We start from the raw sequence: 17142 nt of genomic DNA on the forward strand, positions 1-17142 counted from the left end.
AACAATCAGGCCTGATTTGGGCCAAGCCTGCCCATATAAATCTGACTAACTTTGTCCCTTACCATCAGAGTGAAGTTGTCAGCACACAGTTTCTAGAGGCAAATCATGCCACGATCAAAAGAAATTCCTGAAGACCTCCGGAAAAGAAATTGTAGATGCCTATCAGTCTGGAAAGGATTACAAAGCCATTTCTAAGGCTCTGGGGCTCCATCAAACCACACTCAGAGCCATATTGTCCAAATGGAGAAATTTTGGGACAGTAGTGAATCTTCCCAGGAGTGGACGTCCTGTCAAAATCTCTCCAAGAGCAAGGTAGAAAATCGTCCAAGAAGTCACAAAGAACCCTAGAACAACATCTAGGAATATGCAGGCCTCTCTTGTCTCGGCTAAGGTCAATGTTCATGAATCCACCATCAGAAAGGCACTGGGCAAAAATGCGATTCATGGCAGAGTAGCAAGACGGAAACCACTGCTCACTAAGAAGAACATGAATGCTCTTCTCAAGTTTGCCAAAAAGCACCTGGATGATCCTCAGGAGTTCTGGAACAATGTTCTATGGACAGTTGAGTCAAAAGTGGAACTTTTTGGCCAACATAGGCCCTGTTATGTCTGGCGAAGACCAAACACTGCATTCCACAGTAAGAACCTCATACCAATGGTCAAGCATGGTGGTGGTAGTGTCATGATTTGGGGATGCTTCTCTGCATCAGGACCTGGATGACTTGCCATCATTGCCGTCCGAGAGATGAAGCTGAAGTGCAGCTGGGTCACACAGCAAGACAGTGATCCGAAACACACAAGCAAGTCTACATCAGAATGGTTGAAGAACAAGAAATTTAAAGTTTTGGAATGACCTAGTCAAAGTTCAGACCTAAACCCCATTGAGATGTTGTGGCAGGACTTGAAATGAGCAGTTTATGCTCGAAAACCCACAAATGTCACTGAGTTGAAGCAGTTCTACATGATGGAGTGGGCCAAAATCCCTCCACGTCGCTGTGAGAGACTGATCAATAACTACAGGAAGCGTTTGGTTGCAGTTGTTGCTGCTAAAGATGGTGTAACCAGGTATTGAGTCTAAGGGGGCGATTATTTTTTCACACGGGTGCATTGGGTGTTGCACACATTGCTTTAATAAATAAATCCAATAAGTATCAACATTTTATGTTACTTGTTCACTCGGGGTCTCTTATCTAATATTAGATTTCGGTTGAAGATTTGATAACATTCAGTGTCAAAAAGATGCAAAAATGCCGAAAATCAGACAGGGGCAAACAATTTTTCAGTGCACGGTATATAATATACTATATATGTAAAACAGTAATAGACAAAATAAATAAATAAATAAATAAGGGACTTGCACAGTAGATAAGAAAAACACCTACCTAGACACTTTCCATTGTTTGTCAAAGACTGTTAGCACTATTTTTATGCATTAAGAATTAAAGCAAGACTCACTTCACATCTTTGAAAAAAAAAGATGGCTATTTATTTATTCATTATATATATATGTATGCAAAATGAATAAATAGCCATCTTTTATTTTTTCAAAATGTGAGTGAGTCTTGCTTTTATTCTTAATGCTACGAAAATAGTGCCAACAGTCTTTTATATAATATATATATATATATATATATATCTATAATATATATTATATATAATATATATATAATAATAATAATTATTAAGGTCCGCGTCAGTCGCAAGCCCAGAAGCGTGCCTTCCTCAACACAACTAAAACACTAGGCAAAGAAGACAGGCTATACAACACGTATACTACTCACGAACCTGAAGGAGGAACGTTTATTATATTGCTCTACAGGTGATCCTGGAGCATATATATATGGTTCTATTTTAATCGAGTTCTGCTATTGGCCAACATTTTCTGTTACGACACCCTCCCCAGCCAGTTCGGGCTTCCGCCGACTGAAGTTCCATTGGGCTGCAATGGGAGTGTCTGAGAACGCTACTGATATAGCTATGTGAAAGGTATGATTTGTACACCCCCACGTAATGCAGTTAGAAACAATACATTGTATCTATGTAAACATCCATGTGTGTTAGTGCAGGGACCGCTTATTCGCTAGCGGTTCACAATCTCTGTTGCTATGATCCCTTGTGTTTGTTGAGCTAGTGAGGCTTATTAACTTTGCATTTGGTAGGCGACCTTGTAAAGAACACAGCGTGACAAAAAAGTGCAGGTGAATGACGCAAGCAGCCGTTACTTAGAAGTCAAATAACCAGATAAACTGTATCAGCACTATTTGCCCCACCTCAAGTGCATGCATTTTATTATACTTATTCACGAGCTAAGCTTACTTTACTGACCAATTTAAAAAATACAATAGTACCATCAAAACACTTTAGTTTTTGTTTCTATGATATATAATAGGAAACTATAGTATGTTTGTATGGGGACACATAAAAGTACATTGATTGTAAGTATTGCTACATTGTGTTTGCCTCAACACATTATAGGTTACAATCTAGGGATTCTATGTTATGGTCAAGGACAGTGGGAAGCTGAATCAGTAAAGTGATGTGACACTGCAGCTTTTGGTATAAGACTTCTATTAAAAAGAAACAATATACCTTCTTTTCTTAATAAGATAGATATAAATCATTATTTTAGACTCACTGTTAGTATATATTTCTAATACATATTTATAACACAAAAGAACAGGTTGCACTAAAGCTTGATCATCTTGTAAATAGTATTATAAAATGACCTCTTATTAGCACTAGTAATAATCACCTGGCCTCCTTTTCATCAGTTGAAGGTCTTAAGGTGTTTTTCTTGTATTTTTCGACCTTTCGATTATGAAGATATGTTTAAAAGGCTAGTACACAAGAAGTGATTAGCTACCAGGAAATAAAAACAATAGAATGTACTGCATTGTACTTGACAAATCTTTGTATTCTGAAAAAAACAAAAAACAAAAAACAAAAAACAAAAAAAAACGAAAGAACCTCAGCTCAAGAAGGACTGGCCAGTGACAGTGCTAACAGTGTTTGTGCTTTTAAATTAGTGTGAATAATGAGCGACATGGCATTAGATACGAACTCCCAAACCAAGACTGCCAAGCGTGTGGTCGTTATTGCTATGTGGACACACATATAGTTCTCTGAACTAAACCAAATAAGAGCATAGGGAGTCTGATATTCCTCTGCCTCAAAGATAAGTTTTTTTTTTTTTTTTCATTTTCCATAGCTTGTGAAGCTTAAATATATCTGACACATCCTTTTGTAAACAAATATCACTTAAACACTTTTCACTTAGTAACTAAATGAACCACCCTAACTACAGGCAGCCAGGGGAAACTACATGTAAAATATATCAACGTGAGTCATTTGAACATTCTTTCAGATAGACCAGTTTGAGCTCTGTAAAATAAATAAATAAATAAATAAAATCCTTCCAATGTCATACCTTTGAACATGTTAAGGTTTAATTACTAACACCTGGTTATTTTATTTTATTTTTTTACAGCTTGCAACAGAAACACGTTTAAACACGTGATCATTTGTAATAAGGGTAGGATTACACAATTCATTTTTTTTTTAAATAGAATGATAACATTCTTCGTTTATTGCTTGCAGCTTTTCTTTCTTCTTCTTTACAGCTGTAAGTGTGAAATCAATTTCTCAAGCTGTTTCCTGTCTGAACTTACAGTATGTATGGCAAGCCAAATGATAATTTAGAGATATCTTAAATTGCATTTGAAGATATCTTTAAATATTTCAAGATAGCTTCAAATCATTTTGCGATATCTCTAAATGATCATTTGGCTTGCCATACAGTATGCAGATATTTTAGACGAATTTAATATGAAACTGCGGACAGGTTTGATCACGTGCATTAGTTACCTTTTCTTAACGTGCTATATTGACGAGACACTCTTTTAGTTGTGTAATAGTTCCTGTGTGGAGCTAGCCGGTGCTTGTTGCTGTTTTATGTTAGGGCGGTAGGAGTCGCTGTAGTAGTCGCCGATTCCCATCGGCAGCGGTGACAAACAGGAACAGGCGGGTGAAGAAAAGAATAGTGCTGTGTGAGTTAGAGGAGCAGCCATATTGCAGCATTACTCAATTCTGGGGGGGATAAATGGACGCTGGTGCTATCTGACTGGTCTGTCCTAGCTGTACTGGTAAGGAAATACAAGTTAAATTTAAGGATATGTTTTTAGCACGACGTAAAATTCAATCGACCGACAAAATAGACGATATAACAATAGTTTTTGTTTTGTACTTGTTATATGAATTAAAAGGAAATCACTCAACAGGTGTTACACGGATTACTGTGGGTTGTGGCTGGTGTAAATGCTGAAGGGTTAGGAAAACCGAATGTATTTGCTGTCAGTTCGCTATGTACACACAATGTACACATCTATTTAAAAAGTCGATTAATTTTCTAAGCATTTTTTTTTTTTACATCAAGGTAGTTTTTAAAGATACAATTTGGTAGATGGCAATTTGATTAGCACATAAGAGTACCGTTTTAGTGGATTTGATCAAATAATAACATCAGATTATAAAAGCATTAATCTAGTATTGCTTGTGTTTTGGTCCCGTTAAAAACAAAACAAAAATGATATTCGTCTACTGTATGCAACAGTAGACGAATGCGTGATTTACAACTTTACCATTGCGGCAAAACCGATTTGCCATTGGTTAATGTGTGAAAGTAATACAAAGTATGGCAAATATTAACAATGATTTAAAAACTACAATATAGCCTATATTGAAATATAATAACGATCTAATTGCGTTTTTTGGTTTGTGTGCCCTGTTTGCGACATTGAAACAAAAATAACAAATTAATTCACAAATATAATAATTCTGCCTTTTTTTTTATCGCAATTCTTAACTACCGTAGTTGTGAAGGGATGGCCAAGCAGTAACTGCTACTTTTGTACATTCTTATTGTGTCATTGAAGAATTAAAGGTGTAATATCAAAATGTATTAATCAGTTACTATACAGTTAGGAGAACCTAAACTTTTGTCTGTTCAAGGATCACGCCTTTAGTAAAGGTGCGGAGTTAAGTGTTTACCTAAAAGGGTGGGGACCGGACGACCTTTTAAGTAATGCTAGTACACATGGACTCCTGTGCTTGGAGGGTGAGGCTTATTTCTAATCAGTGACTCTATACAAATTCAACAGTTATTCACAGATATTTATTTCGGTAGCCAAGTTTACAGGCAGCAGTTGGTTGAAGGAACGACAGTCTTCTCACAGCGGTTTCTGAAGTCGCTCAATCTGTTCTTTTAATTTAGGAACGGATTTGGGGAAAAGAAACCTACAGTACTGTGTCGAGAGAGTTGGAAGGAGAGATTGCTTCTGAAGGAAACCGTGAAAACAACTGAAAATGCCAAAGCCAGTAAGTGCATTCAAGTACATTGATTTCTTTGGTCGTTTCTTTATGTAGAGCTATTACTTAATTTGAAATAATTATGTAAGGGAAAGACGGCCTTCCAGTTCACGCTGGTTGAAAGAGAGAGTATAACTGTATTCAGCAGACAAAAAATAAAGCTCTGGGAGAAAAAGGTGAAAAAGCCATAGACACTTGGTGGTGTTTTGTGAGACTTTCCAGCCCAAAGTAATCTGTTTCTTCAAATGCATACTCCTAACCACTATTTTACCTCTGCCACCATGGACTGTAGTTGGTATTGGTATTTCTGGTATTGTATTTTAGATTAATCTGTGGCCATTGACTGTGATATGGGCCCTTCATTAACATTATTTCCAAAATCAAAATGATATTTATTTATTTTTGAATTACTGATATTAAATTAAGCTAGTAGGAATCCTGTGTGATTAACCAAACAAGATACATGAGCATGCTTTTCCAGGTGCTAAGGTAGTCGCTTGGTGCCATGTGACAGCACTCCATTACAAAAAAAAAAAAAAAAAAAAAAAATCCCCTAGACAAAAATACTCCTGCCAGTACAATTTCTGGAAGTCGGTGGGAGACAACCTGTTTTTGGAGCATAGTTGCATGTGGTGTCTTGCAGGTAAAACCTGACTGCTTCTCTATCACTTCAGTTCCTAATTGTATATTTGCATTGTACAGCTATCATGATTATGTCTCACAAAACTGCCGTTTGTTTCAGGTGATTTTACAGGTGTGTCTGCTACCAATGCATTTGTTTGTTTTAACTTATATATAATATAATGAATTTATGCATAGCAGTGACTTGGTTAGATACAATCACTTATTATACTAATCAAACCTATTGCTTGTCATATGTGCCACATTGTTCAGAAAAATGGTCTTTACAAACTTAAACTTAAGTTTTGTTTTACCGCAGTCTGAAATATTTGCATTATCCTAAAATTAGCTGGTGTAATCTTTGATAGTAAAACATAGCAAAAATTATTTATATATATATATATATATATCTCTCTAATATATATATATATATTATATATATATATATATATATATCTATATATATATATATAAATAAATCTGAAGTAATGCACTTTATCTGTGTAGAGAAACTTTACCGGTATGCAGTATTCCACAACCCTTTTATCAGTTCTGCGATATGTATAGCAAAGCAAACATACTAACAAAGCAGGAATTGTTAGGTGTGGTTTTAATCCACTTATCTGCTCAATGCTCTTTTGTTCCCACACCTTTTTCAGTCATTTGTCCCTATGAACAATTTACTGATATACAATAACTTTTTACCGTTAAACCATTTAGGGAGTAATGTGTACAGGTGGTTGTTGTCACTGTAGTAGTTTATAAATTGTTTTGTGTTTATTCAAACAGTCTACCAGTATAAATATGCAGCTGTAAAAGTCAGCTTTGTACTTTGGTCGGACAAGTCAATAAACTATATGTCAATGACGGTAGTCAAAGTTTAACACCTGTGTGTGTTGGATGGGGAAAAATAAGAAACTTCTAAACGATAGAGAAGTAACACGTTGCACATTCTTGGTCTCAGACTCAGTCTTGGGTTACTGCAGTCACTGCATTTTTAGGAAGTGTTTCCATAGCTACAGTGAACATTAGAAAAGTCAAAGAACCTGGTGTTTGGTTAAGGCATTAGACCTGCATGAAGGTTAAAGCAGATTCTGGGATTACATTTTAAGTATGGCAAGATTGCAGTGGTTTTAACCAAAACTGAGGGTAATTGCAAATATATTAAACTGCAAAAAAGACCTGAAGTATCAGTGATCCATGGAACTGTTCTAGTTTTAGTTATTTTGTCTTAATTTTACACTGAGTTCTTTTTAAACTTTACAGTAGGACTTACAGGTCAGGTTACAAAATCCTCAGTAAATGTGAGTAACTGATTGCCACTGGAACTATTCCAGTCATTCATTCTAAATGCTGCAACCGTGTGGAATTTGAGATGTGGTGTGGTTATTTAATTATGTAGTTCTTGATAAAGGTAAATCTTATCTTTGCCTATACTACAAAGTCTTATTGTTTTGTATGTTTTAAATACATTAATGCAGTGATGGGAAATTATAAATACTGCATCGGCATTCACGTCAAGAACTAAGAAATGTCTTTGGTTTCAGTTTTTATTCTCAAAATGAGTTAAAACAAACAAACAAAAAAAGTTTAACAATGGTCTGGTTTCATTTTCAATGGAATTTCTTTGACTTGATTATATAGAGGTTGTTGCACTTGAAATGAATTTTGCATGTAAAGACCATTCCCTTATTGAATCTGCATTACCTTTTGTCTAAAATTATTTAACATAAATATGAATCTACCTCATTTAAATTATAATTCCGTTTTAATGAAATTAATAGGAAATTCACACCCTCTTAAACCGTAATCCAGTAAAATATTTTATAGATAAGGTTGTCAGTGCTGAACATTTATGTATTTCGGCATGTACTAGGAGAGACGGGGGGGGGTTAATCAAAACAGGGGTTTGAGTCAGAGCATGAATTTTTTCTTTAGTTTTCAAAGACCTTAAACAGTTTGAAAATGGAAGTCGTCAGTGAGAACACAGAAGTTATGGTTTTCTGAATAATTGAAAACGGTTTTGGAAAAGTTTTACAAGATCTTCAATCTGAAAGTGAGGATGGAAATTCAAGCTGGTCATTCGTGGAACCTTTTATACTGATTGTACTATTATTAACTATGATCGTTATGCAGTTCTGCCGTTTTAATGGCTTTTTCTTAGACCGATATAACAGATTTTTTAATTTATATGTTTTTTTTACATGGGTTTTCAACTCTTAAGTCTAGTTCTAGTGTAATTACTACTGCTGCTCTTCAGTTTGATTTAGCTCAGCCATTTTGAAAGTGAACGCTCTGAGAATCCAACTCTGAAGCTGGAACGGTCAGTGTGTGCTCTGAGTGTTTTTCAACGACACCACAGAGCACTCAAGGAGTTTACGTTTTCAACTTAAAGCAAGTAACTGCAAGTGTGTGTTATCAAAGGCTTGTAAGTGGCTTAAACTGCAGACAGAACTGGAGTTTCATATGTTAAAGTACTGTATTAAACGCCTCAGATCAGTATAGTATCCATTGAGAGCAAGAACTTCTTTCTGTCTCAGGACATTTTTACTTTTTTTGCTTTGATTTCTTTGGTTGAGTTGCACCTGTCCATGTTTGGAATTATTTCACCTTTATTCTGAAGGTGCCCTTATGTATGTTATGTACACTTTAAAGTCAAGGGGACACTACTCTACATGTTGCAAGAACATTTAAAATTAAATCTGTTGCTTCAGATTTCAGGGGACACTATTCTACAGTATGTAGAAATTGTAGATAGAATGTTGATGGACAACACAAAAAAAACAAGATTTCCTATCAAAAAATGTATTGGTGTTTTCTGTCCACGTAATTCACAAGCATTTTTCCATTATTATTTTTTTTTTTAATTTGTATGTTTAGGATTGTATTAGTAATATTTACCATTACACTCATCATTTTTGTTCTGAATTTATTTCTGGCTTGAATGTTTTGCTTGAAGGTGTTTCTGTTGTATTTGTTAATAAACATGTAAATAAAACTTAACTGTAAACAGAGAGAAGTTGAATTGTGATTGTTATAGTTTTTAAAAATTCTATTTTGAACAGAATTCCTAATTCTGAACTGAAACTTGTAGCTTGTATGCCTCTTTCTACATAAACTATCCCTTTCTACATTTTTCTACCAACATGTAGACATGTCCCTTTAAATCAACAAAACTGCTTCCTGAAATTTTGATGGAGTGCGCTAAGGACATTCTTTAGCACAAGTTGTTGAGAGAACCTGATTTTGGGTTGTACAGTGGGTCGCATTGTCTGTATGTTGTGCTTTTATGGTATACTTAGTTTCTTTCTTGCTTTCCCTAGTGGAGAAATGGCCATTAAAATGCATTATATTATGCACGTACGCCATTTTGCCAAAATGTGATAATGTACTAGATAGGAAATATTGTGTAACAGTGTTAATTGATTGTTTCTGTTAAATTTCCCACGTATTGAGATGGATTCCAAAATGTTCACTTGAGGTAAGTGACAGGTCTAATGTGCAAGTATATCCAGAACAAAAGGGTGAAAACTGGGGTTTGAAACACTCCACCATTGAAGATTAATTTAGAGCTCTATTCACAAAGCATAAACACAGTTCTTAAAAGGCTGGTACATTTGATATTCTTGAAGAATAGAAGTTTGATATTCAGGAAGTTGTTCTAATGTTGTGGGCTTCATACTGTAATAAAAATGTCTCATTTACACCACATTTTACTTATTCCATAAATCGCCTCCTAAAAGTGACTCTGTAAGTGAAAGGTTGATTGTAAAAGGTTTTCTGTAGTGATGACGGTATGTGGAGTGTGTCACTGACATTTTAATCTATATTTAAAGAAAACTGGATTTGACCTAACTCCCTGTACCTTTACTGATGTCAGAGGTGTAGCGCCCTATGACGTTCAATCTTATACCAACCCTTGTGTGCTCCACCTGTGAGTGATATCCAAAGCAACACAATAACATAACGCTAACCACAGGGATTAACAAGGGCCCTTCCCGACTTGCAGGCCTACCAACACCCCCGGTTTATTAAAATTGAATCCACCAACTGCTGGTAACTAGTGCCCATGATTCGAGGGCTAGCACTGCGAATTACCGCTTTTATTAGCCATGTATGTTCATAGGCTCTACTTCCCCAGGATTGCTGCAATATTGAAGGCAGATAGTTGTCTTCATTTTGTGTTTAAAGGTTATTTCTCCAATAATTACGCAGTGATGTGGCATTGCTCAACCACTGTATTTGAAATAGGGCTTTCAGTGTAAACACTTTCGCTCAATAGACTTTCCTCAAAGATTCTTCCAGTTACAAAATCTTGCAAAGATACGCACACATGTACTGTAGCTTGTTTAATCTGAGCTTCAGAAATATTAGTCAGAGAAGTTTATGGCAGACTAAAAATATTAAAATTGTTCAGAAACATATGTTTCTAAGCATTAAACAAACCTGATTTAATCAAAGTATTGGACAATAACATTTCCCCTCCCTGTTTTTAACTGTGTGATAATGACACTTCTTATACTTCCAGTGCTTTTTCTCAAGCACTAACTATTGCCTCAGTCTGGTCCAGGTGATCTTTTCCACTTGTAATGTACAAGGGCTCTTAATTGTATAAATTGTAATCCAAGCTAATTTTAAATTAATTGCTGAACTCTACAGGTGGTACTTGTAAATTAATACTTTAGATGTAAATGTGGCTTTAGAAGTATCTCATCACATTCACAGGTGTGTCTCTCTATGCAAAAATGTTAATATTTTATACAGTGGAATTCGCCTATAAAGAACCTGGGAATAACATACACACAGTATATAAGATACCCACTGTAAGCCATGGAACCAGGACCCAAACAAGCAATTTACTATCAAAACACACCCTTTAAGATGTACTCTGCTGTTGCGTACTCCTCGGATATTGCATACTGCTATCAAAATCCTGATATTTGTTATAGGTGTTTAATACATGCAATCAAACCACTGTCAAGAAGAAGGTTTTTGTGCACAAAAGGGTTTTCTAATGCTATACTGTTTTATAAGTTACTTGAAAAGGATACATTCAATAATAATGTTTTACAGTTGTTAAATACAGTTTTGTCCCTTTTTCTACAAAATATTATTTTAAATTCATTGAATATGGAGGCTGTGTGGTCCAGTGGTTAAAGAAAAGACTTGAAACCAGGAGGTCCCCAGTTCAAATCCCAGCTCACTCACTGACTCTGTGTGACCTTGAGCAAGTCACGTAACCTCCTTGTTGTCTGTCTTTCGGGTGAGACGTTGTTGGAACTGACTCTGCAGCTGATGCATAGTTCACATACCCTCGTATAAGTTGCCTTGGATAAAGGTGTCTGCTAAATAAACAAATAATGTGTTGTGTTTCTTCAAATAGACCACTTTTCCCTATGTGAATTGAAATAAAGGCATTGTTGGATTAAATTTACCTTGCTTATAAAGTACCTTTTTTCTGGTCCAAGTGTGGTACCCTGTGTTAGTTTCACTATTTCTTTATTACAACACAGGGCTGCCTCTCATTTTAAAAGTTGATACATCACTTACCAAACAGAACTGTTTTATTGTTCCAAAGTTCAAATGGTGGCTTATGAAACTTCTTTTTAAAAAACACTAAGCAACTGAATTGTAGAATGTTCAATGTGAAGGCACATCCAATTAAACGTAACTTCACAATTTGTCTGTCAACTTGAACGTTAATGAAATTATGCATAATGGTAGCAGTTTGCACTGTGGAGTAAAACTGTTGTTTCTGTATGACAATTTGTAGGAACACTGTCCACATTTTTATGTTCATGTCTAGCAAATTTGCAAGCTGTATTCTGAAATCTTCTGACCAATCTCATGTGAACTATTGCCTTTTAAATGGCCTGGCCAAAAGGGTTACATTACCTAGAATTTTAGAATTGAGACATGACGAACTTTAAAAAAAACAAAAAAAAAAAACACTGAATTTAACTTTTTATTTATCATGTAATCAAACAAACTGTAAAATTTATATCGCAAGTGTCTACCGGAACCCATTCAGTATTTAATTTAATTTTTTTTCTTCAGTTTTTCATTAAGTATGTGGAAAACTACAAAGTGATGTGCAAGTCACTGTCTTAACGCAACATTATTCAGCAGGTTGCATTCGACTTTATGAAGCAAAATTAATTCTGTATGGTGATGCGAAACTTTTGGCCAAAGCTATACTTCATTATAGAGTTAAGTCTGGTGACTTAAATATCACCTCAAATGCAATGTTTTTGTATAGATGTTCCTCCTAATATTTTTTGCATTTGTTTTTGTCAGATCAATGTTCGAGTTACCAGCATGGATGCGGAGCTGGAGTTTGCCATCCAGTCTAACACAACCGGCAAACAGCTCTTCGACCAGGTTGGTTTCTTCTAATTCTTTGGCTTTGATCTGGTATGAGCTCACTTACTTCAGAAATGTAGGTGTGTGTTGTATGTGGCAGTAACTACCTTACTTTTAATGTCAGCTATTTCAAAGAGTGATCGTATCGACTGATTCTTGGATTGGCAGACCTGTAATAGGCCTTTTGCAAGAATGGACTTTAGATAAAGTATTACCTGTACCCAAGAAAAGGCAAATATTTGAAAGATCTCCTTTTTTTAAGTCTGGCTATACTGTCCATATACACCAAGCAGTACACTTTAATATAGAGACTCTGCTCATGGAAGTAGAAGGCAGAGAGTAGAATATGAATGCTGATTGAAAGTATTAAGGGTCTGGTACTAATTCAGATCAGTTTGTAAGTTGTGCAGAGAAATATAGAGCATTTAATCACCATGGCGTTGAAATTTTCAGTTGCCTTACACACAAGTACTTGTTCTTGTTTACAGCATTTCACAAGCTCTATAGATTATTGGTAATCACAAACACATAACCTTAGAAAGCAGGGAGCTAAATTCAGTTTAAGATTAATTACTGTGATTTTTCTGTGGCTTAACTGAACCTGGTTGTTTTCTAAACTACAGTACTTGTCTCCAAATGCCCCCTGATTAATGAACTTATAAATGCCTGTTATAAAAATCTGTTCTAGCATAAGACATGTTACTATTCCAGGTGAATGAAATTCCACGAATTTCATTCTGTATGAAACATTTCAATCTATCTGTGGCAGAGAGAACTGCCCTTCCCATTTTGTTGAATTAAAAAGTAGACATTTAGTGTAAGTGTGTAGGTCATGGTGGTCTCCTGTACTGAGTTCTGGTTCCTGATTGTCTGCACTTTATGAAGCTTAGCAACCCATTCTTTTTTAGATAAGATTTCACTGTGAAAAGGACAGTTTATTTTTTTCTGCTTTGAAGGTAATACGTTTATTTTATTTTTTCTGAGGCATTCCTTTAATTACTTGGTATTTGAAAGATATGATAATGTTTCCTTCTGTCGTCTGAGTTCATTTTAATCGTACTACATCCCCTTTCTTTGTTTACACCAACCTTTGCTGTGCTTTAATCAGTTAACCTGATTTTAATGTGTAACATTCCATGGGTATCCATTGCGATAGTTATAGTTAAGTCTATTAAATGCAAGTGGTTCGTTAATCTAGTTTTTAGCACACACAGTGACGTGTTTGATTTCGATAGGAACGATAGTCTGCAGGTTTTAAGATTATCATTTGATTTTTAAAAGAATAAATGTATTTGTGTGTGGGCCCATACAGGTATTGAATTTGTCATTTAGGAAACTATCAGGTCATTGTGTAATGTCTTCTCTTGCATTTTGGGATACTGAAGGGTCAGTCCTGAACAAATATGTTGTGGGTTTTTAATTTTTTTTTTATCTTGTTGATGAATGGTAGCCAGAAAGCAAACTCCACAAGGTGACAATCAGCCTGGCTGTTGGTGCATCACCAAGGAGAACAATCCTTCTGAATAGAGATAGACTTGTTAGCAGTACCCAGATCCCAAACTAGAGCATACAAACTAGAAACAATTTAAACAACCTTTTCAAGTATGTGCTTTAGATTTTCTACAGCACTGCTATATAGCTACGATTGATTGCTATACTAGACTACTATGTCATAATTGAATATTTAAACTGTGGATTAGTGAGTATCAAACCATTTGGACACCAATAGTTTTCTTGGTATTCACAGATCTAGTCCTGAGTAAACATTACTTGTTTAAAATTTCTCTTTTTATTTAGTGTGAAAAATGATTGATACGTAGTGTTAACTGCCTCACAGACTTGTAATTTTATACACTTAGAAGTTATGAGACATGTAAATAGTTAAATTCACTTACACATATTGATAAATCCAGATAACTCAAATTGATAACTAGGGCTGGATTACAGTGTTTACTCATACAGGCCTTGAATGAAACAGCCCTGTTATCAGCAGGAAAATGGGCTGTACTGCTTTGATAAGGTGGGGGAGTTGTTTGTTAAAGGTGAAGCTGTTTCTTGCAATTCTGTTAACCAAGGTCCCTTCCAATCCAGTACAGCACTACTATCCAGTGTACACATGAAGTTGTACAGTTCAGTCTTTTAAACTTGTGTTAAAGTTTTGGTATTTGAGAGGTTCCTAGTGGTAAACTTTGTCAGTTCTGGATATTTTAGGCATAAGTGGTTTTGCGTATGTAAAATTAAACCCAAATGTAAACCTGTTAGCGGGAACTACTGTGAACAGAAAGCTGGGATCTGTGAACCCCCTCCCCCCAAAAAAATAAAAAATTGCCTAAAAATTCTGCATCATAGAGTATTGCAGTTTGTGCCTTCAGTAAGAGAATAGAAGTTGTGTGATGCATTTACAGAAGTTGCTTTACAAACCATCATTGTATAAACAAAGACCTGATCTTCTCATGGCATTTTGATCAAAAGAGGAAACATGAGGAAACAACAAAGCTTACTGAAAGCCTGGGAAAGTTTTGTAACATCATTTTCTTCATTGTTGTTTAAGTGGTTTGTAATTTAAACAGCTATGGCTAAATAAGCCTTTAACTGCTGGATCTCTTTGTTGTCGGTATTATCCTTTTGGCACAATCTTATAATACATAGTATAAATGGTAGTATTGAATGCCAGGCACTTTTTTTTCAGTTTCTATAATGTTAGCAAATTTTGTGTTTTAACAATTGAATACACTTTCGGGGTTTTCATTTATTCATTTACCAGCTGCTTTAAGCTTTCAGGTGGATTCGGGTAATACCTGGACCAGAGTTGCAATGATTCGAATCAATGACTCGACTCGGAATCAAGTTGCAATTTTTCTTGACTCGGGTCATCGTCATCAAATGACTCAACTTGATTCAAGACCCTGCAAGCAAAGACTTTACTCGTCCCTGCTCAAAAGACGTGACTCCACTAGTCAGGCAAAAAAAATCTCCATCTGACTCGTCGTTGTCTTTATGATAAAATCAATAACAAACTTATTTCATTTTCAATACATGCAGCCCCTCTCTAGCACACGCAGTCATCTTGTCCTTTTGCACATAAACAGGTTCCTGCCGTGGTTGTTAAGACCATTGCTAAGGAAATAGAAAACACCTTTCTAGCCTATAGCACCATTCTGTGATCATAACGTCACAAGCAGCAGGGAGCCCCAGAATCAAAATGTGTACAGATTTCTGATATCGCTGATCACAGAAAATCCTGAGGGAAAATAGTGATTTTTGTCACACACAAAAAAAACAAAACAGAATGGAGAGTACACTAAAAGTTCCTGCAGTGGTGGAGTTTGCTTTTAATATTTAGAAACAAGCAGGCTGCATCCTGCCAGCACTGTAAAGCAACAATATGAAAACTGCATTCAAAACATATGCCATTAATTTATACTGGTAGGTTTTTAGTTTTTTTTTTTTTTTTATTCAGCAGCTAAAATGAGAATCTGAATTAATTAAAGTCAGGCACAATTTTTCCAAAATGAGTAGGTAGTCGATGTTTGATATTTAAAATAATGCCTGGGCAAATTAAACAACATGGCAGAAAAAGCACTGATTAGGAGGTTTTTTTTTTTTTCAGGTTGTTTTAGCACACAAATAAAGGTAATGAATGCATTTGAAACTTTTGTAGTAAGTACAATTTTGCCTAGTGAAAGCTTGAAAAGTAAATAATTTGGAAAGTATTTGGTGCTCACTATTCTGTATTTAATGTATGTATGGTTGTATGTATTTTATCTATTTATTTATGGACACCATATCTTTTAAGGGAGTTGGTGCTTTGTAGCTATTTTTAAATTTCCCTTTAAATCCAATTCTGAATAAAACATTGTTTACAGTATACAATTTGTTAAGCTATTGCAAACTAATAAAAGCTGCAAACATTTGGAGGTTTACCTAAACTAATAGGTAGACCAAGGTCAGTCTTAATCGGGGTCTGTGAAACTAGAGGTTTATGTTTAAAGTCTTAGCGAAAGACTTTAACTAAGGCTTAAAACGTTTCTTTTCTTTCTTTCCTGTACATCATCATCTACTTTTAACATACATATACATCAAACTTTAACAAAGTTTGATGTATATGTGTATTAAGTATGAGTCGTGACTGGAGAGAGAGTTTAAAATCTTTTTTTTTGTACTTTTTTCAGTACAGTATTATGTTTTGTTATACCAATAGGACTCCAACAAACACCTTTTTATTATGTTTTGTGCTTTTGTGAAACAGTATCTGTTGCTTAAAAATGGCTAGTTGTCATTTAGTGGAAAAAAACACTCCATAGCTCAGCTTACACTAAAAGGAGAGATATGTAGTACAGATTCTGTTACCTGTGAATTATATAACATTTTGCTTCAGTTTCTGTATTTTTCTATTTGTCTCCTATGTGTTAAAACCTTGCAGTAATATCTCAACATGAAATGTAAATGCCACCAAATTCTTTCATTTGGTTAATGTATCTGAATCAAAACTATAAGGGGGAGTGTCAGTGAGAATATTAGATATGTTCTTTTGTTTTGTGGTATCATTCATTACTAAACACCCAACCCAACTGAGCAGAGAGAAAGAGGTATTTATACAGTGAATGTAAGTGGGCCAAGTATGACCACATTATTGTGCGTCTCAATTTTGTATTTAACTTTTTTTTTTAATGTATAGATTGCTAATCTCCTGTAAAACTAATCAGATTAAATCAAGATATCTTAAACTTTCAGAACCGGTTCTTAATTTGTGCCGGGGCATAGCCCCGGAACCTCTGGGCGTGAAGTCATGTT

General features: G+C 35.2%; 1 protein-coding gene across 2 annotated transcripts in view; it reads left to right on the forward strand.

Moving 5' to 3' along the window:
- The first annotated feature begins 3994 nt into the window (after positions 1-3994).
- LOC121315885 (ezrin-like) overlaps positions 3995-17142 on the forward strand; it is a 29403-nt gene continuing 16255 nt past the window's right edge. The window contains exons 1-3 of one of the 2 annotated variants that reach the window (XM_041250442.1): positions 3995-4142; positions 5270-5373; positions 12283-12366. In XM_041250442.1, coding sequence (XP_041106376.1) covers positions 5362-5373; positions 12283-12366 — 96 coding nt within the window. In that variant the 5' untranslated portion in view covers positions 3995-4142; positions 5270-5361. Of the gene's footprint in view, positions 4143-5269; positions 5374-12282; positions 12367-17142 lie in introns of those variants that run through there. The other variant, XM_041250443.1, reaches the window with a different exon arrangement.

The sequence above is a fragment of the Polyodon spathula genome, chromosome 5 (assembly GCF_017654505.1).
Source record: "Polyodon spathula isolate WHYD16114869_AA chromosome 5, ASM1765450v1, whole genome shotgun sequence".
NCBI classification, from domain to species: Eukaryota; Metazoa; Chordata; class Actinopteri; order Acipenseriformes; family Polyodontidae; genus Polyodon; species Polyodon spathula.